The 18,728-nt window shown below is 44.4% G+C and overlaps 6 protein-coding genes across 8 annotated transcripts; 2 read left to right on the top strand and 4 right to left on the bottom strand.

The window, feature by feature from the left end:
• Positions 1-5: 5 nt before the first annotated feature.
• On the bottom strand, positions 6-3,932 carry LOC120444809 (transcription factor Adf-1). 2 transcript variants are annotated; one of them, XM_039624761.2, is made up of 4 exons: positions 3,754-3,932; positions 3,448-3,636; positions 1,071-1,364; positions 6-1,011 (listed from the first exon to the last, which is right to left on the bottom strand). In XM_039624761.2, coding segments are annotated over exons 1-4 (789 nt in total). In that variant the 5' UTR covers positions 3,755-3,932; the 3' UTR covers positions 6-706. The 2 variants fall into 2 exon arrangements, with proteins under 2 accessions (XP_039480695.1, XP_039480704.1); XM_039624770.2 differs by lacking the exon at positions 3,754-3,932 and having other exon boundaries at positions 3,448-3,745.
• Positions 3,933-4,347: 415 nt separating this feature from the next.
• Positions 4,348-5,690, top strand: LOC120444799 (DNA polymerase interacting tetratricopeptide repeat-containing, protein of 47 kDa). The gene is made up of 2 exons (XM_039624749.2): positions 4,348-5,029; positions 5,087-5,690. The coding sequence occupies exons 1-2, from the start codon at positions 4,400-4,402 to the stop codon at positions 5,645-5,647; spliced, it is 1,191 nt and encodes a 396-aa protein (XP_039480683.1). The 5' UTR covers positions 4,348-4,399; the 3' UTR covers positions 5,648-5,690.
• Positions 5,691-5,940: 250 nt separating this feature from the next.
• LOC120444789 lies at positions 5,941-8,955 on the bottom strand. The gene has a single exon (XM_039624741.1). It carries the CDS (start codon positions 8,781-8,783, stop codon positions 6,348-6,350), a length of 2,436 nt encoding a protein of 811 aa, XP_039480675.1. The 5' UTR covers positions 8,784-8,955; the 3' UTR covers positions 5,941-6,347.
• A 910-nt stretch (positions 8,956-9,865) lies between these two features.
• Positions 9,866-10,799, top strand: LOC120457666 (geminin). Its single transcript, XM_039645163.2, has one exon. The coding sequence runs from the start codon at positions 10,031-10,033 to the stop codon at positions 10,616-10,618; it is 588 nt and encodes a 195-aa protein (XP_039501097.1). The 5' UTR covers positions 9,866-10,030; the 3' UTR covers positions 10,619-10,799.
• Positions 10,800-10,929: 130 nt separating this feature from the next.
• On the bottom strand, positions 10,930-13,101 carry LOC120457656 (zinc finger protein 235). The gene is made up of 5 exons (XM_039645155.1): positions 12,968-13,101; positions 12,217-12,916; positions 11,767-12,159; positions 11,166-11,709; positions 10,930-11,106 (listed from the first exon to the last, which is right to left on the bottom strand). The coding sequence occupies exons 1-5, from the start codon at positions 12,972-12,974 to the stop codon at positions 11,053-11,055; spliced, it is 1,698 nt and encodes a 565-aa protein (XP_039501089.1). The 5' UTR covers positions 12,975-13,101; the 3' UTR covers positions 10,930-11,052.
• A 411-nt stretch (positions 13,102-13,512) lies between these two features.
• LOC120443947 (bcl-2-related ovarian killer protein homolog B) lies at positions 13,513-17,663 on the bottom strand. 2 transcript variants are annotated; one of them, XM_039623395.2, is made up of 3 exons: positions 16,743-17,663; positions 14,236-14,379; positions 13,513-14,180 (listed from the first exon to the last, which is right to left on the bottom strand). In XM_039623395.2, the coding sequence occupies exons 1-3, from the start codon at positions 17,043-17,045 to the stop codon at positions 13,722-13,724; spliced, it is 906 nt and encodes a 301-aa protein (XP_039479329.1). In that variant the 5' UTR covers positions 17,046-17,663; the 3' UTR covers positions 13,513-13,721. The 2 variants fall into 2 exon arrangements, with proteins under 2 accessions (XP_039479329.1, XP_039479330.1); XM_039623396.2 differs by lacking the exon at positions 16,743-17,663 and having other exon boundaries at positions 14,238-14,370.
• Between the last annotated feature and the right edge of the window lie 1,065 nt (positions 17,664-18,728).

Here is an 18,728-nt window from a genome sequence, read left to right as displayed (position 1 = left end):
CGGTATCATTTAAATGTTTCATTTAATACCAAATAATTGCACAATTATTCATTGAAAATGGTAAGCAACTGACATTGCCGGCAACTATTTCGATTTTATCCATATAAAGTGTGTAATATGCGCTCACTATGAGAAAAGGGACTTTTATGTTTCCCTCTATAACACCTCATTAAAGCATTTCAAAGTATCTTCCACGAGTTTTCAGCATATTACAACAGAACTTATAAAATTAAAATAACTTTTACGTGTGTACTTATTTATAGAGCTAAGACCCGATGGCAAATTACAACTAAATCGTAGTCAAAATGTACAATACGCTGCATATAAAGTGTTTCCACGTTTTTTTAAGAAGCTACTCATAATTCTAGAATCGCTATTTTCAATCGCATTTTTTTTTTGTACAGAGCTGAGAACTGGGCGCGAATTAAATCACCGATCATGCCAAACAAGCATATAAATATATATGTTTGTCTACGTGTGGGCTTGGGGAAGTATCATTACGCGTTGTGGTATACGCAGTGGGATGTTAAGTCTAATGTTATTCTGTAGTTTGACTTTAAGACCTATGAACTAAAGAAAATGACCGCACAGGACCCCAAGCCCGTGTGAGTGTGGGTGGCCGCGGGTCCGTTCTCGTTTGATCTCAGGGCAGAACGCTCTCCAGTTGGAGCAGCTGCAGCAGCTGCCGGTGACAGCCGCCCGACAGTTAGTACTTGTTGTGCTGTGCCAAAAGCTGCATGTCCGTCAGATACTTAATGATGTGAACTTTCGCCTCGGCCTTTTGCCGCACGCCCAGCGTGTTAAGCATATCTGTGACTACCATGCCAAACGACTGGTCCTCGGCGCTGACCGCCTGCGAGACGTTGTTTTGGAAAATCTTGATGGTGTTGAGCATGTTGTCGCTGTGCTCCTCCTCACTGCGCTCCCGCTTGAGCGGCGGCTCGTAGAAGTATGGCTTTTGGTCCTTGCCCACGGCGGTGGCCAGCTGTGCATCGCTGGTGACCGTAATTTCTGTAAGAGACCCAAGTAATTAGCGGAGATCTAAGATGATCAAATGCTGGTTCACCTACCATGCGGATGGGTCAGTGCCTGGGCCGAGGTTGTAGCGCTGCCGTTGAAGGGCTGTGCAAATATATCCACGACGGTCTGTTGCTGCGCCTGCTGCTGCTGCGACGGATCAGCCACCTGGTTAGCGTTTTGACTCCCATTGGCGCACTTGCCGAGCAGTGACTCTCGGTACTGCCTGATGGAGTCAACCAGGAATTGCATCTGCTTGAAGTAACGCCAGCGCGATTCCTGGCATAGTTTCATCTCGCGTGCGAACTTGTCGCGCAAACTCTTCCAACGTTTCGTACATTTTTGTTCTAAAATGAAAAAGAATAGTTGGTACATGATTATTAAATGTTCATAATTCATAGTTTTAAACCGAGACTGGACATATGATTTAAAATAAACTTTTTAAGCCCTAACTGCTGAAAACTCAACATATGTAAATTTTTTGTTGTTAAAGATTTTAAAAACCTACATTTTCTGCTTCTCGGGAGACTTTAAAGAGGTCACAAAGCCACGGACATATCAAATTTAGTTGGCTAAAATATGTTAATATATTAATATATGTACATTGTATACTCTAGCAACGCGACGCTTAGTTTATGCAGTATTCTCTGAACCACTATGAGATGAATATTCTTTTCTAAATATATTATACCCCTACCTGTGTAGTAAAAGAGTATATCAGAATCGTTGCAAATGTTATAAAAGATTGAAGAAATCGTTTCTGACCCCTTTAAGGTACATATATTCTTGATCGGGAATACTAGCCGTGTTTGACCAGATCCGCCTGTCTGCCCGTATAAACTTCGAGATCTCGGGAACAATACAAGCTAGAATGTTAAGGCTAATCGTGCTTGTAGAGACGTAGACGCAATTTCATTATTTTGTACATATGTATGTACATTTATCTTATCGGTTTACACATCAAATGATTGATAAAGTATAGCTCAATAAATATAGTTACATATGAAAAGAATAATCTATAGTAATGTGGTACAAAAATTGCATTTGTTACAATAAATAAATTATTTTCTTCGAAGACCTGTGTATAACAAATGGTGCACACCTTAAAATGTTCGTGATGGGTCTCCAAAAATGGTTCTTCAAGACGTTCTTGACTACTGTGGTTTAGAACTGCGCAGGAACTAAAACTATGCCATCAAACCAACCCCAAGAGAGCGTTTGGTAGAAGCATCAAATCGGCAACCAAAACAAACCGTTGGCAGCAGCAGCGGTAGTGGCAGAAGGAAGGCAGCGAACAGCAGCTTCCCAGCGCCAGCAGAGACGTTGACGTGACGGTGGCTGCTACTGCCGACTTCGACTCCCGCAGCCCGCGTCCTCTGCCAGGAGACGGAAACCTGTGGCATTGCCGACATGGCTGAAACTCCAACTTTCGAGCCACCTACTTGCATAATCGAAAGCTGATGAGGTGCAGCGATTTGGGCGAAAATTTAAGGTTCGAAAAAAGGCCGTCAAGAGGGTGGGGTGAACGGTACATTTTTTTGGTATACTCATGAAAACGAAACAAAAGCTGCCAGGTCGGTCTCCGGCATGTACAGTGGGGTTTTAAAGTGTTGACACAGCTGTTTTAAATTGTGTTTTTTTACAAGTCCATCCAAATACTTTATGTTTCAAGCTTCTGAATTCTCAAGCTTATAAATTACAAAATAATCTACAATATAGTTTGTTTCTTCTTAGCATCTGTGCAACGTATTTAATTAACTTATAAATACGAATTTATATCCAGTGCAAAATACTTTTTCGCCACTGTAAGCTATATGCATGTATACGAGCGTGTGTGAGCGAGTCAGTTGTCGCAGCAGCGCACATCGCAGTCGCAGTGTACGAAAATAAACGCTGGCGCAAGCAGAATGGCTGCAGAGCAAGCGAGACAACTACTGCGACGCGACGGCAAAGTACAGCAACTTCAAAAATATCGACTGAGCACACTGCTACAGCGGTCTTCACACCGACAGAATGGGCAGGGCCGAAGTTCGAGCGCCCGAAAGGGGCGGTAATTTAAAAGAGGAACATGGCAGATAGAAATTAAACACCAATTCCACTTAAGATATAATAACTGGTGAACAGCATACTTATTTCTATTTATGTTGCTGTAAATATAAATCGCATAAAATTCATTTTAGGAGCGGTTACGGGCTTCACACCCTCACCCGACTAGATCCGTCCCTGCAATTTCCTAACCATCAGCCAGCTACTGCGCCGCGTCGCCGTTCACTTTTGCGTCGTTTTCTGTCGTCGTCGTCGACTGACTTATCCCGCTCCCTGCAACCCGCTGCCGTACAGAATTAATCAATTGGCTGGTTGGGGCACGGACCGAAGACGGCAGACAGAAAGCAGAAAACCCGTAGCCAAAACCAGCCGAATTTCACTTACCAGGCACACCGAGCGTTTCGGCGATTTGTTTCCAGGTCTGAGCCTTGCGCACAAAGTGCTTGTAATTGTAGTGCGACCTGTCGTATATCACTGGGTTCAGCTTGACAGCCTCGATGAGATTGAGATCAAACTGCTGCTCAAGATTGGCATCCAGCTTGTCCATCTCAATGGCCGCTGTGAGGGTATGCACTGAGGGGACAAGACGGGGAAACAAGAGTTAATTTAGCGGGGACGAGACGGACGTGGACTGGGTCGGATCCCAGTACCAAGCTGGGCACTCGAGCTCCCGCTGCCGACGACACTCACTTTGCTTCTTGCGTTTGCTAATTGTTGTTAAGTATTTGGCGCGAACGCACGCTCTGTTTGTTTTTATTTTGATAGGTTTCTTCTGCGAGGAAGAACGTCGACGTTTTAATTTTATTTCTCAGTCGCGTCTCTGCCAACGGTACGTCTCAGCTCAGTCGCGTCTCTGCCAATTAGGGGTGGGAGAGCGCCGACTAAGGCATCAACGCATCGATGATTTTGAGATTCATATAAAAAATCGATATGTTATGGCGACTATCGATGTTTCTGAGCCAACAGGACGACGGTGATTTATACGGAGAGCCACCTACACCTTGAAGATTGTTAAGTTTCTGTTTATAATGCTCATTTAACTCTTTTAAAGAAAAACATGTACGGTTATCGAGAGAAAAGGGGCCACCTTTATTTTGGAAGCGCCACCTGTGGGAAATCTGCGGCACATAATGGCGGTTCAAGCAGACCTTCTTAAAACATTTCGTAAATTTCCTTAAATCACTAAGCAATAACAGCTACCTTAAAATAGGTAAATAAAAAAACATACAAAAACATTCTATTACCAGTTTTAATATAAAAGGAAAGTTTTTCGCTTAAGTTCAGTTGGTATATTACAACGGCTCGTCTGCGGTCACACTGTTTCAAATTGGACTAAATGGAACAACTGGCGGCACAAAAAAACTGGACGGATGAGGAGCGCCTGGAGCTGGCGGCCCAGCTAGACGCGGAGCTGGATGCGTTCATCGATGGCCTGGAGAAGAAACGGTACGAGGAGGGCTGGCCGGAGGACCGCTGGCAGGAAGAGATGGACAAGCACCCGTTCTTCATGAAACGTGCTCCACAGCCAGGCGACGACGTGCATCCGATGTTCGAAGGCTTGCAGAAGCTGAAGTACGATCCGGAGGAGAACACGCGCGACGAGCTGGCGCTCAACTATAAGGAGGATGGCAACTTTTACATGAAGCATAAGAAGTTTCGCATGGCAATCTACAGCTTCACCGAGGGAATCAAGTCTAAGACGGAGAATCCCGACGTGCTAGCCGTTCTCTACAACAACCGCTCGGCCGCTCACTACTTCATTAAGAATTACAGATCCTCGTTGAGCGACGCCCAGCGCGCGCTGTTCTTCAAGCCGGACTACACAAAGGCCCGTTGGCGCTCAGCGCAGTGTGCGTACGAGCTGGAGAGATTTGATGTGTGCACTCAGATGTGCGAGGAGCTGCTTGAGGTGGACCTCGACCACAAGGAGGCCAACGCACTGCTGCACAAAAACAAGATGAAGAAGGTGAGAATGAGTGATCCAACTGGAGGTGAACATACATAATACAATTTATTTCCGCAGCTCGAGATAGAGCGCAATCAACGCAAGGAGGCTGCCGAGGCAAAGCGTCGGCTTACACGCTTTCACAGACTGCGCGACGCCATCGAGCAGCGCGCCATTAAGTTTGACGATCAAAAAGTTGGCAAAAAGGCTACCTTAAGCGAGGAGCTCCTTCGTCCTAAATTTCAGCCTTTGGAGGACCACCCAGTGCACCTGGATGAGGACGGCAGCACACTGATCTGGCCAGCTGCGTTCTCCTACCCCGAGTTCCTGTTCAGCGACTTTCAACAGCAGCTACCAGAGACTGCCACCATGCGGGATTGCTTAATGACGTTGTTCGCCGAACCGCTCCCATGCGACAAGGCACAAAACTACCGCCAGGGTAACGTGCACGTTTACTACGAGAACCGCAAGGTGGGGTGCGTCCACAAGGTCGACGAGGAAAATCAGCTCGCCGATATAATCGCCGAAAAGGGATTTTTCGTTTCTGGTGGAGCCCTGCTCTTTTATGTTGTGCCTAAGGATTCACGGGTGGAAAAGGAGTTTATAAACCAACAGCGACGACCCATGGTGTACAGCTGAGACAGCAAGTGAATAAAGTGGTTCGTTCTTGAAAACAATGAAAGCCGCCTTTCCGTTCCATGTAAAGACTAATTCTTTTTTGTGGCATTTTTATTTGTAAGCTTATGGATTAGTCACGGTACAGTTCAGCATTGGTTATGCTACCTTGAAGCATTTAATTGTAAGTTTAACTAATTTCTGATATGTTGTGCAAAGCCAAAAAGCGTAGTTAAGGCTACGCCGTCACAAAATATCTGTTACGGCGTAAGCCAATTTTGGTAGACGATCATTTGTAGAATTGAAAATTGTTTAGCTAAATTTAATTATTTTTCTTTATCAACAACGCGCCTAAATAAGTCAACAATATGGGTTTAGCTTACTACGTATAAAAGCGTTTTTGTAAATTTTCATAATTGAGCATATTCATATGTATAAATCTTAGACATTCATCGTTGGTACTCAGCAGTAATACTAGGGGACCCCTCCAAGTGGATCCGGATATGATTCGTTAAAACACATTTGACAAAGCAGGATGAACAAATAAGGCTTAAGACTAAGTGCATCGCGAGAAAGCGTATTACATACTTGGATAACATAATAATAAAATCGACGAACTAATAAGATCACATTCACTAAAAAGTACAACATTAATAGCGACAAATAGCAGTGTGTTCCCACGGCGAAGTGTTAAACATGGTTACGGAAATCGGAGAATATATCTTTACTGCTGCGGTGAAGGTGGATTTCTTTGCAAGACACTGTTGAGTCTCATCTTCAGCGGAGAAAAGTCAATTTTCTTGAAGCGTGGTAGCGAGGCGAACTTTTTCATAGTGCCTCCCTCGGGCTGCAACTCGTTGGACGTAGCCACGGACTGAATCATGGGCTCTAGGCGCGCTGGTGCGGGCAAGGGTTTGCTCGGCGAATGGCCGATTTTTGCCAGCGTTGCATACTTCTGCAAAAGACGACTGGCCTTCTCCTCGTACTCCCTCTCGAGAATTGGCTGTACAAAGCATGTGTTAGCTACGGGAAAAGCAGTCGCTTTCGCCTGGCAGGAATCCTCAGATGCTTGACTATCGTCAAACTTAAAGTCTATATTCTTTAGCACAGTCAAGTGCAGCAGTTCGTCATCCACGCCTTCATTGTTGTTGTTATTGTTGCTTTGATGGGTATTGTGGCTATTCGGACGCTTTACTGGATGGGTGACTGTATAAACACTGTCTGAGATTTTGTGGGCGGCAGTCTTTTTGGTTGAGATTTTATTCCTAGCTGATGATGATGAGATGGTGGCCGCCTTGTGGCGCTGTTCAATGATCTGCTGGGGCGAGGAAATATAAAGGTTCTCCTTTCGTTCACGTCGCAATTTGGAACTGACTAAGTGTCTGAAACTAGGTCCATGTTCGGTGGGACTGCGTCGCTTTGACTTGAGGGTGTCGCAGCTGTTCGGATAATAGGAGGGTATCTTGTCGTCCACACTAATTATTGACTTTCTTGGTGTCTGGTAGTAGTTTTCCTCCTCTGGTTTCTGTTGGATACTGTTGTCCTTTGGCACTCTCTTTTGCGGCAAAGCAGGCGCCAGGGGAGATTCGGTGGGTGTGCTTGTGCTCAGTCCAAAACCGAGAGGCTGTGCCTCCAGCTCCTGGGCAGCCTTCACAGCCAAAAGGTTCTCGTAGAGATGTTCCGCAAATCCAGCTGCCGCTGCTTCGACGGTACTGTTCAGGGAGCTGCCATGCATGGGTTCGTAAATGTCACTCTCGTTGGCGATCTGCGTCTTGGTGAGCTGGTCCTCCGTGTTGCAGCTGCTGGTGGAGGAGCAGTAGCCCGTGGAATATCCGGACGATGTGGACACTGTACTGCCGCCTGGCTGCCCCCGTGGCTCTTTTACCGTCGCCTTTAAAATGGGTGCCATTACACAGTATCCCGTAAGGTCGTCCTGTAATATCTTATTTTTCTTTAGCTGATTACCCTGCGGAACAGCTCCATGCGAACCGATGAGATTGATGGTGGACGTGTTGCAGGCGGAAAAGTTGAAGTTGTACGGCAGTTGCTCAGAAACATTCAGACTTTCCAAAGAGTCGGCCTTGCCCAATTGGCTAGTTATCTGCGCAACAATCTTATCCCGAGACATTGGTTCAATGACCGACTCATCCAAACTAATGTTTAGCTCCAAGCTCGATTCATGGTTTTGCGCTTCGAAGTATTCGCCAAAGGTGTCCAGCAGATTGAGTTTGGACAGATCCGGACTTGAGAAGCTATTGCGCTGTGACTTGCTTAACTGGGATGTGCGCTTTACCGGAAGCACAGGCTCCGGCGTGGGGGCATTCTCATACAGTGGCAGGGCCTCGTCGCTGGATTCATTAGCCATCTCGCTGCTGCTGCCTGAACGCTTTTGACGTGCACTTCCGAACAGGTTTTCCAGCATGTTCTTGTACTTCTTCTTCTTTGCCAGCTCCGATTCGGGATTGGTACTGGACCGTGCAATCTCTCCTAGCTGAGCGCACTCAAAAGTGTTTATTCGCTGACGGTAAGGATGTGCGGGTAGCGGAGGCGGTGAAGGAGTATCCATGACTGATGGCTTCATCTCCTCGTAGATGCCGGAGGCGATTGAGACGCGGGAGATGCGGCTGCCGTCAAAAATCTCCTCGTAGATCTGCGAGACTCGCGGCGAGAGCGCGCTAGCATCGAGAGTCTCTGGCAGGTTAGGGAGCGGGCCCAGACCTCCAGGACCCCTGCTCAGGCGGCGCTGCTCCAGAAAGACCTGGCGATAAAGCTCCAGGTTCTTGATCGACTTTCGCATCCATTTCATGTGACGCCGACAGGATATCTCCGTTTCCAAGGCGAAATAGATAAAGCAGTCCCGCCGGTTCTGCGTCCAAAACAGGCCGTATGAATGCTGCTTCGTGCGAGAGGTGGCCAGACTCAAGCTGACTCCCGGAACGTTCACGGAGACGCTAATGGGTTTAGCGGGATGACATTCTTGGGAGTGCGACTCGGTCTCTATCACTTGAAAACTGAGCCGCAGGAAGCATGGCACACACTTAATGGCCTCTATTTTTACCTGGCAGTGCGTCCACGTCTTGTAGCGCAGCGCCACTGGACGCTTATCGTGTGTATCCAGCTTGACGTCCATGTTCATGGAGATTTCGTTGTGGTTCATCATGGGACGACTGCTCGGGGGCGGGTGGAAGTGCGATGAATGTGTTGCGAGTGGAAAATAAAAAATGTAAACGATTTATATCCGCTACTCCGAGAATTACATGTTTTTTGCGACAGGGTGGAGCTCTTATCGGCTATTCTCTTATCGCACGCTTATCCTTCGTGTCCTCGTGACGTGACTGACGTTGCCACCTGGAGAAATATTACAGCAATGTCGCGTTTAGCAGAACAAAAAAAATAATTTTTGATTCAAGTCTTTCTTTTCCCTTATTCCCTAAGACGTATTTTATATTATATTTTATAAATACCGTTTGCAGTTAGCTTACATTAGATGCTAAGCATTTCGCAGGTCATTATATACTTTTAAATATCCATCTAAAATTTAAGAATTCATTTTTAAAAGTATTTAACCCTAACATTTTATTTTCAGATCTCGGGTTTATCACTATTTTGGTTTACAATCTCTTAATTAATTGATAGAAGTTTCATCCATTAAATGTTTCTCAAGAAACATAAATATCTCTGAAAACAATGAAATACAAATTAATGTTCTTTGAGCTTTCCGCATTAAAGATTTTTTTTGAATAACATTGATGAACGCTTAAGATTAAAAAAATCTTCAAAACATTTGGTATTTCCTTTAAATACGTTTGATTTCCAAATACCGACATTGGTAAATATGTGAGTATAAATTATGATTTGCAAAAGGGGTAAAAATGTAACATAAAAATAAAAACGAAAATTGTGTTTTTCAGATTTTTTATTTCATATAATAACTGTAAAATTTCAAAAACAATAAAAACGTAAAATTTGTTTTTGATTTTTTATTTCATATAATAACTGTTTCCAAAACGTAAATTCGAAGATTATACCTTTAATGATAAACGTCGAACAGCAGGAAAGCACCCCGTTGTTATTAAGATATTTAGTTATTATTTAATGTCGAAAAAAATTAGCTTGGAACTATATTTTAAGGGATATCTCAACTTTACATTGCCAAAGAACCATAAAAATATTCTGTGACAGTACGTGACACGAAAACCAGGGATGGAAGTGGATATAATTCATCCCCTTAAATAAACAGTGTTGGACATCAACACGCGGCATCGGCATTTTTTGGCGGCCATTACAACGAGTGAAATACGGTGAAGCGTTGTGCACAAATTAATGCATAAACAACCGACAAGCAAGTAGCACACGCGCTGCCGCCCGACAACAAAACCACCGAAAGCACAATACACAGCTCCGAAGATGTCTTCTAGCGCTGCCAGGGTCTACATCCAAGTCGAGACAGAGGCCGAGCAGAAGGAGCATCTGAAGCAGCAGCGAAAGACTCTAAAACCCTTGCAGGGCAACGTCAACGACAAGGAGAACCTCACTGGTTCAGGGCGCGCCTCCATCGTGGATCAGCTGAGTCGTCTGAAGGCCGGCGTCCAAGTCGCGCCCAAATACGGCAAGCGCAAGTGCGTGGACACGTCCACCACTGCGCCCGCGACGACCACGAAGGATGCAGATACCCAGACTGATGCTGAGGCCGTTCCGCTTGGCAATGCAGACAAGCCCATCACGGCAGAAGATCTCACCAGCGAAGCCGAACCCGGAGAGAACTACTACAAGCTGCTGGCGGAGCAGCGGCGACTTGCGCTGGAGGACTCGCTGACCGAAAACCGACATCTGCACGAGCGCATCGAGGGGCTTGAGGAGGAGATGGACACAATGCGCCAGGAACTGGACGAGGCCAAGAACCTGGTGGAAGTCCTGAAGGAGATATGCGACGAGGACAACAGCGAGGTGGAGGAAGACGACGCAGCGGGTGACGAGGACAAGGTCAACGCCTAAGCTACACACCAATCACACGTTTTTTTAGTCTAAGGTTTTACATTTAGTTGTAGTTAAATATCGCCCTTAAATATATCCCTGTTCGTCAGCCAACACAACGGTCTGGTCTAATTGTTCGCCAGCAATAAATTTAATTGTTACACACCAGTTATAATCCTAATAAAAATTTTACAATTGCTAACCCAACATTTAATTGTATGTGCAACATAAGTCAGCCTGCGTGGTCTTCGTATAAATCATTCCGTATCTAAATGCTCGGTATCAAAAACTGAGCGCTCTGTACCTTAGATGTACCATAGATAAACCACTCATTAATCCGACATCCAAATGGAAATACATTTTGAAGCTTGTACCGAAACCGGTGGGTTTCAATGTGTGGCAGCCAATTACAAAATATTACACACATTTTGAAGTCGGTGTAAAACTTTAAGCTGCTACTTAAGCCAATCTGTAATAACTTCCTCGCTGTGGAAGTTATCCACGTCAAACTGCAATAAAAAAAAAAGAAAATAGGATTGGCAAGAGACACAAAGGACTAGTAACTCACTTCAACGCATTCTTCGTAGGTGGGCACGGAGCCTACAACGTTCACGTCATTTACCACAGCGTTAATATAGGCAGCATCTGCCTCGGCGGCCGCTATCAACACAGCAGTCTCGGAATCGTCGGCCTCAGCGACTTGTGCAGCTTCAGGTGAGGTTGAGGGATTTTCCTGCTCCTCCACCAAGCCGTGAGCCGACTTAATGTGCAGGCGCAGGGCGAAGAGACGCACGTACTCAGCTCCACAAGTATTGCAATAGAACTTTCCAGCTGCCTGGCTCTTGGAGTTCTGCGCACTCGGAGTTTTAAGGCTAGTGCCGACTCTTTCTTTGGTGCTGACGTCCTTATGCGTCTGCATGTGATTCTTGACGGCGAACATCGAAGAAAAGGGGCGATTGCACACGGCACACTGGTAAGGCTTGGTATGGGTGTTTTTGTGGGCGTACAGCTGCACGGACGTCCGAAAGGACTTGGGGCACGCATCGCATGAAAACTGCCGTTCCGAGCTGTGGATGCGCATGTGATGGGAGTACACTTGGTGCGATTTAAAGCTAAAATAATAATTGATTCAAAATAATTACTCCGTGAAGCTTATTATATTTACCCACCGCTTGTTGCACACCGTGCAAACATACGGCCGAATGTTCGTGTGAGTACGCAGATGAAGGGTCAGGGAATAGGACACGCGAAATGTCTTGCCGCAAACTTCGCAGGCGTAAGGCTTTTCTCCGGTGTGGACCCGTTCGTGCTTGACTTTTTCAAAGGGGCGGGTAAACACCCGCTCGCAGTACTGGCAGGGAAACCCGGGTTTATCCTTATCGAGACTAGTACGCTGGTTTACTCTTCGAATGGGTTCGGATTCGCGAGGTTTCTCATGGATTTTTTGGTGCATCTGATAGGTAACATCGTCCTCAAATCTCCGGTTGCAAATGCTGCACATAAACTCACTAGTTTCCTGTTGGTGCATCTGTTTATGTATCGTCAGAAGGGTCTCATCAAAACTGGTAAAGAAGAATAGGATTTGAGGTATTTTTTTCAATTGCAGAAATTAGGTATACCTCTTGTTGCATATTTCGCAATAGAACTGGTCCAGCTCGCTATACTGCTGATGGGCCCCTATGGGAAGGGCGTCCTGAATGCTTTTAGGAGCTCGATTTTCATGGATGCGCATGTGGAACTTGAGAAACTTCTCCGAGCTGAATACAGTGTTGCAGATTCCGCAGCTAATGACGGAAGATGCGTCGTTTGGACCCGTCCTTGCATTGACACTAGCCAATTTTCGCCGGGCGGGTGCTTTCATCGCATCACCGCCAACTTGTTGGCTGGACCCTCCGCTGGATTCCGCCCGCGGACATATGTGCTCCTCAGCTCTATTTCGATTTTCAAAAATGCTGTGGCAGTCGTAACAAAAGTAGCGATCGGAATTGCTGGGCTCGGGTTCCTCCTCCTCCTCCTCCGCCTTCATGTTGACCGGAACTTCATCCACCAGTTCCCAGAGAGGCACATCTGCGTCCACAATGTCCTCGTCACCGACCTCTTCCAAAATGCAATCTTCGGCGACCTCCTCGACGAAATGCAATTCGCCGCTGACGCCGACGCAGCAGCCGTTCTGCGGACTGTGATCTCTGTCGTAGGATTCTGTGTCGTCGTATACGTTGCCGCAGCTCTCGCAGTAAAGGAATTCCTGCGGCAATGCGCCTCCGGAGTGTCCATCCTCCACGTGGAGATTCGGGTCAGTCTCCTCGGCTTGGTTGGACGCTGCAAATTAAGGTTACTTGATGCTCATGCCCACGGAAACAGTGCACTTACATGACATGGCATTATTTGCTGCAAACTTTGTGTACCAACAAATAATAATGGGCAGACCAACAGCAATAATAATAAATGGTTGGTGGTCGAAGCGTTGCCACAGGGCTTGTTGAGTATTAGCTTTGTAACTGTGTGGCAAGTCTGTCAAACAAAATCTAAAATGTTAATAACATTTCTAATATTCTGAAAATGTTTAGAAATCCGGATTTTTCTATTTATTAGATTTACTAGACGACAAATATGATTATTTCACAACTATTTAAATTCTCTTTTTATAAATTAATTTTTAAAATAATATTTATTCTTCTGTTTTTAAATCTAGAATGTGAATTCTTTTTTTGACTTAGAGTGTGCTAGTCGATTCCTCCTAATTATAATCCTACTATGCCTCTGTTAATAAACCCAAAATTTGATGCTAAAATATTTAAGGTTGATTTTTCATATTTGAAATAAATAATGCCTTCACTGTGTTTCCAGTGTTGCTAAACAACGCACACAAAGTACCAGTTCCAAGTTTGCCACCCAACTTTGGCGCTAAATTTAAGTAGTTTTTAAAACATACGCTTTATTGCGCCTAGAATAGCCTTGTATGTACAAAAAGAGGAGAAAGGTGATAACAATATTATACGTAAAACAGGGTCCATTACATACTACTAAACGACTGGTGCCCATGGAAGCAGGAATGATTCGAAGCTCTCATTGACTAAATGGTACAATTGTATTTCTAAACGATTCTAAGCGATTCCAGGCAAATCTAGAACAGCAACGAATACAGTTGACCTCCAATGCGCCGACACACGTTTGAGACCATATACACGCCCGCAGAGATGGTCACAAACAAAGTCAACCATCCCAGGAACGTGAATTCGCCGACCCGGGGTCGGATGTGCCGCGACAGGCCCAGCCATCCGCCGTTGTCGATCAGCCAGTAGACAAGGTCATCCTCTATGATCTCAGCCAGACCGTCAATCAGGCACTGTAAGTAGTCGAAATGACCCTGACGCACGCAGTCTATGGCAAAGCCGCCGCATACGGCAAATATCGAGATTATCTTGCCCCAAGTTATACTGGAACGAAAAAGATCCTTGGCAACTAGGTTAAGCAGCATGGGCGCCATGTCGCTGTCCTCTAGCTCCCCGAACGGGGCCCTCGACAGCTGTCGGGATATGTTTGTGTACACCCGCGGGTGCATTCGCTCCAGTTCCTCCCCCATCTATGGATTAAACTCGGTTATAAAAAGATCCAAGGGCGGATAACGATCCACTCACGCTGTTTAGGGCCGGGAAAACCTCATAGACCACGTGCGAGGAGCCGGGATCCAGGATGTTGCGCAGGCGCTGTGTCACCTTCCGGTTGAGGACTCCTGCTCGTCGCAACCGCGCTCTGATGTACTGACCACACAGACATTTCCCCTGGAATAAAACGACAAAGCCAAAAGATCAATCAAAATCGAATTAACTACATCACCAGCCAATTTCGCTCCATCAGCGGGGCACTTAAACTATATCAATAGACTGCCGCGAATTTTCCGGCGAAAATACATATGTATGTTGTAGTTGTTACGTCGATTCAAATCCGTTTACAGGATCCGTGCACACCTGGGATATTTCAATCACACTTCTTATAGAGTATCTAAACATGCAGCCAAACTGATGGCATGTGCACATGGCGGCAATAAACTCTGACCAATGTTTTAAACAAAAGAAGAGATCGGCACGTGCTATGGCAAAACATTACAGCAACTAGACATTTATTTATGGAATCTAAAAGACGGGAAATGTTTTGCGTATATATGAATTTTCCTCCATGTTTCGTTTAATTGCGACCAATTTAGTTGTCAATTTATGTCGCACAATTACCAACGATTCGACTCGATTCGACTTACTTTTGAGCCAACTTGACTTATGACATGGCCAGCCAAAAAGATCAAACCCATGCCAAATCACTGGCCTTGAAGCTGGGGTCTTGACAAGTCTATCGAAGCAACTCCAAACCCCGTCCAGCCTCCCAGTGAATAACCAATAAATCCGTCAATTTGTTTACGTGATCTTGTTATGGCGAACACTTGTGCGCCCAAATTTTTCTTTTTGTGAGTTTGGCGCGACCAAATACCATAAAATTTACTTGAATGGTCAAAGTTCGATGAATTCATTACCTGAGGCTTTCGGGTAATAATATTAGTGGTCGCTTTATTTTTGGAATACTTGTTTATGATGAGAGTTCTTCCCTTTTGTCCAGTTGCCTTTCTTTTCCCTAAGAACCTCCGAGTACTTTTGGCCCAAAGAAAATGGTGAATGCATTCTGAGCAAGCTTCCGCAATGCGCTTAATGAAGAATTGCTTAAGAAGAATTTGCCCCGGCAAAAAGCAACCGCATAGGCAAATATATTTAATAAATACTTTACATATAGCTCACCTAGAGGAGCGGGGTAAATAGTTTTTATCAGCCGCAGATAAACGAATTGAGGAAACAAAAAATATTTGCCTTATCAATTAAGTTGAGACAGTCACGACCCAAATGGTGGATAGCACAGATTCGGATGGAACGTCCTCCAACGTCGTCATCAAAAATCTAGTTAACTTTGCAAACATTTCTTCACAATAAATAGGATATGAGGTTCTCTTTGCAGTGCAGTTGTCTGTTTTGACATGTTCGTAATTTCAAAATTTGTCCACGAATTGAAGCAATTTGTTTGAACAGCTTTTTCATTTAGTTTTGGTGTTTCTTCCTCATTTTTCTTACTTGCCGAATATTTAGTCACTAAACTGTCGCATTTTTATGTCTCTAAAATTGGTCTTAATTATGTGCACATGTTCCGATGTATGACCAGTTCTCTTGTAAGCTTTTTGTGACTCATTAAATTTTGATAAGGCTAGATTTTATTTAAAATAATAAAAAAACCATTGTGTAGCTTGAAACATTTATAGCAACGTAAGGCTAACATCTTTAATTTACATGAAACAACTATCAAGGACTTTTAAATATTTTAACGTAAAATTTTATTTATAATAAAGGTCAAACCGAGAAGTGTTGAAATTAATTACATTTACAGTAAAATAGTTAGGTCAATTGCTTATAACGGCATCCTTTAAACATTAAAAATTGCTAAAACTTGTTATCACCAGATAATACTAACTTTTATAACCTATATATAAGTTTTATTTATCTACAACGTATCTCATAGATAGATTAATCGATTAATTTTTTTAACAGATGCAGTAGGCTTTCTTAATAAAAACCGAATATCTTTAAGAACCAGCATTGACCGCTGAACTAAATAACGATATCAACAAAACCATTTTTAAATTAAAACTGTAGAATCTTTGCTTAGTTGTTCTAAATAAAGTTTAGTTCCAATAAAAGTAATGTAAAAAGCTTTTCAATACCAATTTAACAATACACATTGGAGTAATTGAAATAGATTGCAATAGATTATTAGTAAATTAGGAAGACTAGTCTTAAGCATTCAATGTTTTTGAAATGTTTGCTGAAACAATCGCTGCTTGCATATCTGCCTACCCATCTGTCTTGCACTTCCGTTGGCTGAGTAACTCTTGATTTAATATCTGAACTTAATGTACAATTTTATAAACATACGCTGAATCAGACGGTTACTTTGTAAGGCAAAAGTCTCTCTAGATTATAAATAAATAATTCCGAAATTGTTCATAGCAAAGGAACACGAGCACTGCAAGCTTTTTTTTTAGCTTTAATAGTTTTTGGATTCCGCTGCACAGTTTAACCCTTTAAGCCAATAAACCATTTCTGGTCCTCACCTGGTTGATGATATCCATTTTGTACTCCTGGTAGTTGGTCATGGTGCGCGTAGTACTAGCTAGCGAGGATGTGGAGGCAGCCCGTATCATGGGTCCGCCGGCGTGAAGCGAGCGTCCGTTAGAGGGATGGTGCCCGCTACCGGATCCTACTTCTCCTCCTCCAGCACCGCCTCCGCGGAGTGCCTTCCAGTCGCTGGAGGCCGTTGCAATGGTGCCGCGTCGATTGGCCGTGTAGATCTCGTGGTCAAGAGACGAGGACTTGAACTTGGCCAGCTTGGGCGGTGGACTGGTGGTGGGAGCCATGGTCGAACTCGAGGGCAGAATGCTTGGCTGCCCGCTATTGTTGCTGCTGAGGCTTTTGTTGGCGCTGCCCCATGTGGGTTGTGTAATTCCGAAAGCCCAGCCCCGCGACTTTGCATGCACTATGCACTCGGAGCGGAGCGGATCGGATTGGATGGGATGGGATCGGGAGTGAGCGGTGGGCAGTGGAGGGGAGCGGAGCGGATCGGCTCACCTCGGCGCAGCTGAGGCTCAGCTGAGGCTCAGCTCGTCTTGCGCTTTTTTGGATGTGGTCGGGATCGGATTGGGATCCGATTCTGATAAAATGGGCAAAACAAAATAAAAGTTGGCGACGAATGTGGCGAGCAAAGCGCAGGGCAGCAAACACGAACGAGCCGCACAAAAGAGAACCACTAAAACTTGTTGCTGGTGCCGCGATCCCAGTTTCATTTTATTTTCAGCCGCTCTGCTTCGCAGCGCCTTTGCTTTCTTTTTCGCCTCGCAGTGTGTGCGTTAAACCGAGAGCTCTGTATTTTGATGGGCAAGTGGGGAGGGGGCAATCGGCCCACCACCCTCTTCGTTCGATTTACGGTTCTACACTTTCACGGTTCTCCGATCTCCGTTCTCCGTTCTTCCGAGCTCCTGTTCTCGCGAACTGGCGTTTGTGATTGTGCGTTCGTTGTGTTTTCGCGACTGTCGGGCCGCGTTCGCTGGGAACTGGTTCGCAATATCGGTTCCGCGGGGAAAACCGGTTCCGAAACCGAGTATCGATTATTTTGAAATAATTTTAAATGGAAACCAAACTTTTTTTTTTAGCAATGTTGTTACTCTGTCCACCATTTGAGTTGCATCTCTAGCTATTTACAGTTAAACGCTCTTCTCCATTTTGTGAACAAATCTGACTTAATATTTGGAATCGTTTAGAGCTCTTTCTAATATAAGAAGTTTAAAAAATGTCATATGTTAGTTTATAACTTAGTATTACTCAGTACCAAAGTCAGAAGAAGTTTTTGTGTGATTAGTGGGAATTATAGTGGGCGTGGCCAACATTTTCTTTGCCATATCTATAGAAATTGTATCGACTAATAATAATATGAAACAAAAACAAACTTTATTCTAAAATGTGACGTTCTGAAACGAGGTTCCACAGTGCAGGCGATCTTATGGTTGGACATGTCCAAATCGAACCGGTCAGTGATCCTTTAAAAGTTCAAAATGCTTCCTTCAAACCTGTTGCATACTTTTTACAAATCTGCTGTACACATTTTGTTATACAAGTAACGGCTAAAATTAAAGCCCCCCTTTAATTGATGTTGGCTCATGTATCCTCACAAAAGAACCCCTTTTTGGATGAAAATAACTCGGTAAGCCCATGTCTACAGATGTATTGTTTCCGATATCGGTGTATCGGACTAGAAACGATGTGTAATTTGAGCTAATATTAATCTTTTCGCTAAGTCAGTGCCATTCGTTCTAAGCCAATGCTCTTCTGAAAAATTTGTAAGCGGTTTCCGGAAGCTTTTGTAAATGAATGTTATCTAACTATCGGTGCAGATTAGGTCTTTTGCTTTAAGAAGTGGTGCTCATCCTCTATATAAACTGTGTGAACTGCCATCTTTTGCTTTAAGAAGTAGGGCTTATCCTCTATATATGTGAACTGCCAACTACAGTGAAAGTCAAGTACACAGCTACCTCTCAGAATTTGCA

Source organism: Drosophila santomea, chromosome 2L (assembly GCF_016746245.2).
Source record: "Drosophila santomea strain STO CAGO 1482 chromosome 2L, Prin_Dsan_1.1, whole genome shotgun sequence".
NCBI classification, from domain to species: domain Eukaryota; kingdom Metazoa; phylum Arthropoda; class Insecta; order Diptera; family Drosophilidae; genus Drosophila; species Drosophila santomea.
This window is presented reverse-complemented; position numbering and strand designations above follow the sequence as displayed.

What these genes read in the sequence shown, in the direction of transcription:
- LOC120444799 (XM_039624749.2), top strand. Translation starts at nt 4,400, where the DNA reads ATGGAACAACTGGCGGCACAAAAAAACTGGACGGATGAGGAGCGCCTG. An exon ending in ACAAAAACAAGATGAAGAAG is followed by an intron (nt 5,030 to 5,086) that starts GTGAGAATGAGT and finishes TTATTTCCGCAG; the next exon opens with CTCGAGATAGAGCGCAATCA.
- LOC120444809 (XM_039624761.2), bottom strand. An exon ending in CGAAACGCTCGGTGTGCCTG is followed by an intron (nt 1,365 to 3,447) that starts GTAAGTGAAATT and finishes TTTTCATTTTAG; the next exon opens with AACAAAAATGTACGAAACGT. An exon ending in GGCACTGACCCATCCGCATG is followed by an intron (nt 1,012 to 1,070) that starts GTAGGTGAACCA and finishes GGTCTCTTACAG; the next exon opens with AAATTACGGTCACCAGCGAT.
- LOC120444789 (XM_039624741.1), bottom strand. Translation starts at nt 8,783, where the DNA reads ATGATGAACCACAACGAAATCTCCATGAACATGGACGTCAAGCTGGAT.
- LOC120457666 (XM_039645163.2), top strand. Translation starts at nt 10,031, where the DNA reads ATGTCTTCTAGCGCTGCCAGGGTCTACATCCAAGTCGAGACAGAGGCC.
- LOC120443947 (XM_039623395.2), bottom strand. Translation starts at nt 17,045, where the DNA reads ATGGCTCCCACCACCAGTCCACCGCCCAAGCTGGCCAAGTTCAAGTCC. An exon ending in AAATGGATATCATCAACCAG is followed by an intron (nt 14,380 to 16,742) that starts GTGAGGACCAGA and finishes GTTTTATTCCAG; the next exon opens with GGGAAATGTCTGTGTGGTCA. An exon ending in TTTTCCCGGCCCTAAACAGC is followed by an intron (nt 14,181 to 14,235) that starts GTGAGTGGATCG and finishes TTTAATCCATAG; the next exon opens with ATGGGGGAGGAACTGGAGCG.
- LOC120457656 (XM_039645155.1), bottom strand. An exon ending in TGCGAAATATGCAACAAGAG is followed by an intron (nt 12,160 to 12,216) that starts GTATACCTAATT and finishes CTTCTTTACCAG; the next exon opens with TTTTGATGAGACCCTTCTGA. An exon ending in CCTACGAAGAATGCGTTGAA is followed by an intron (nt 11,107 to 11,165) that starts GTGAGTTACTAG and finishes TTTTTATTGCAG; the next exon opens with TTTGACGTGGATAACTTCCA.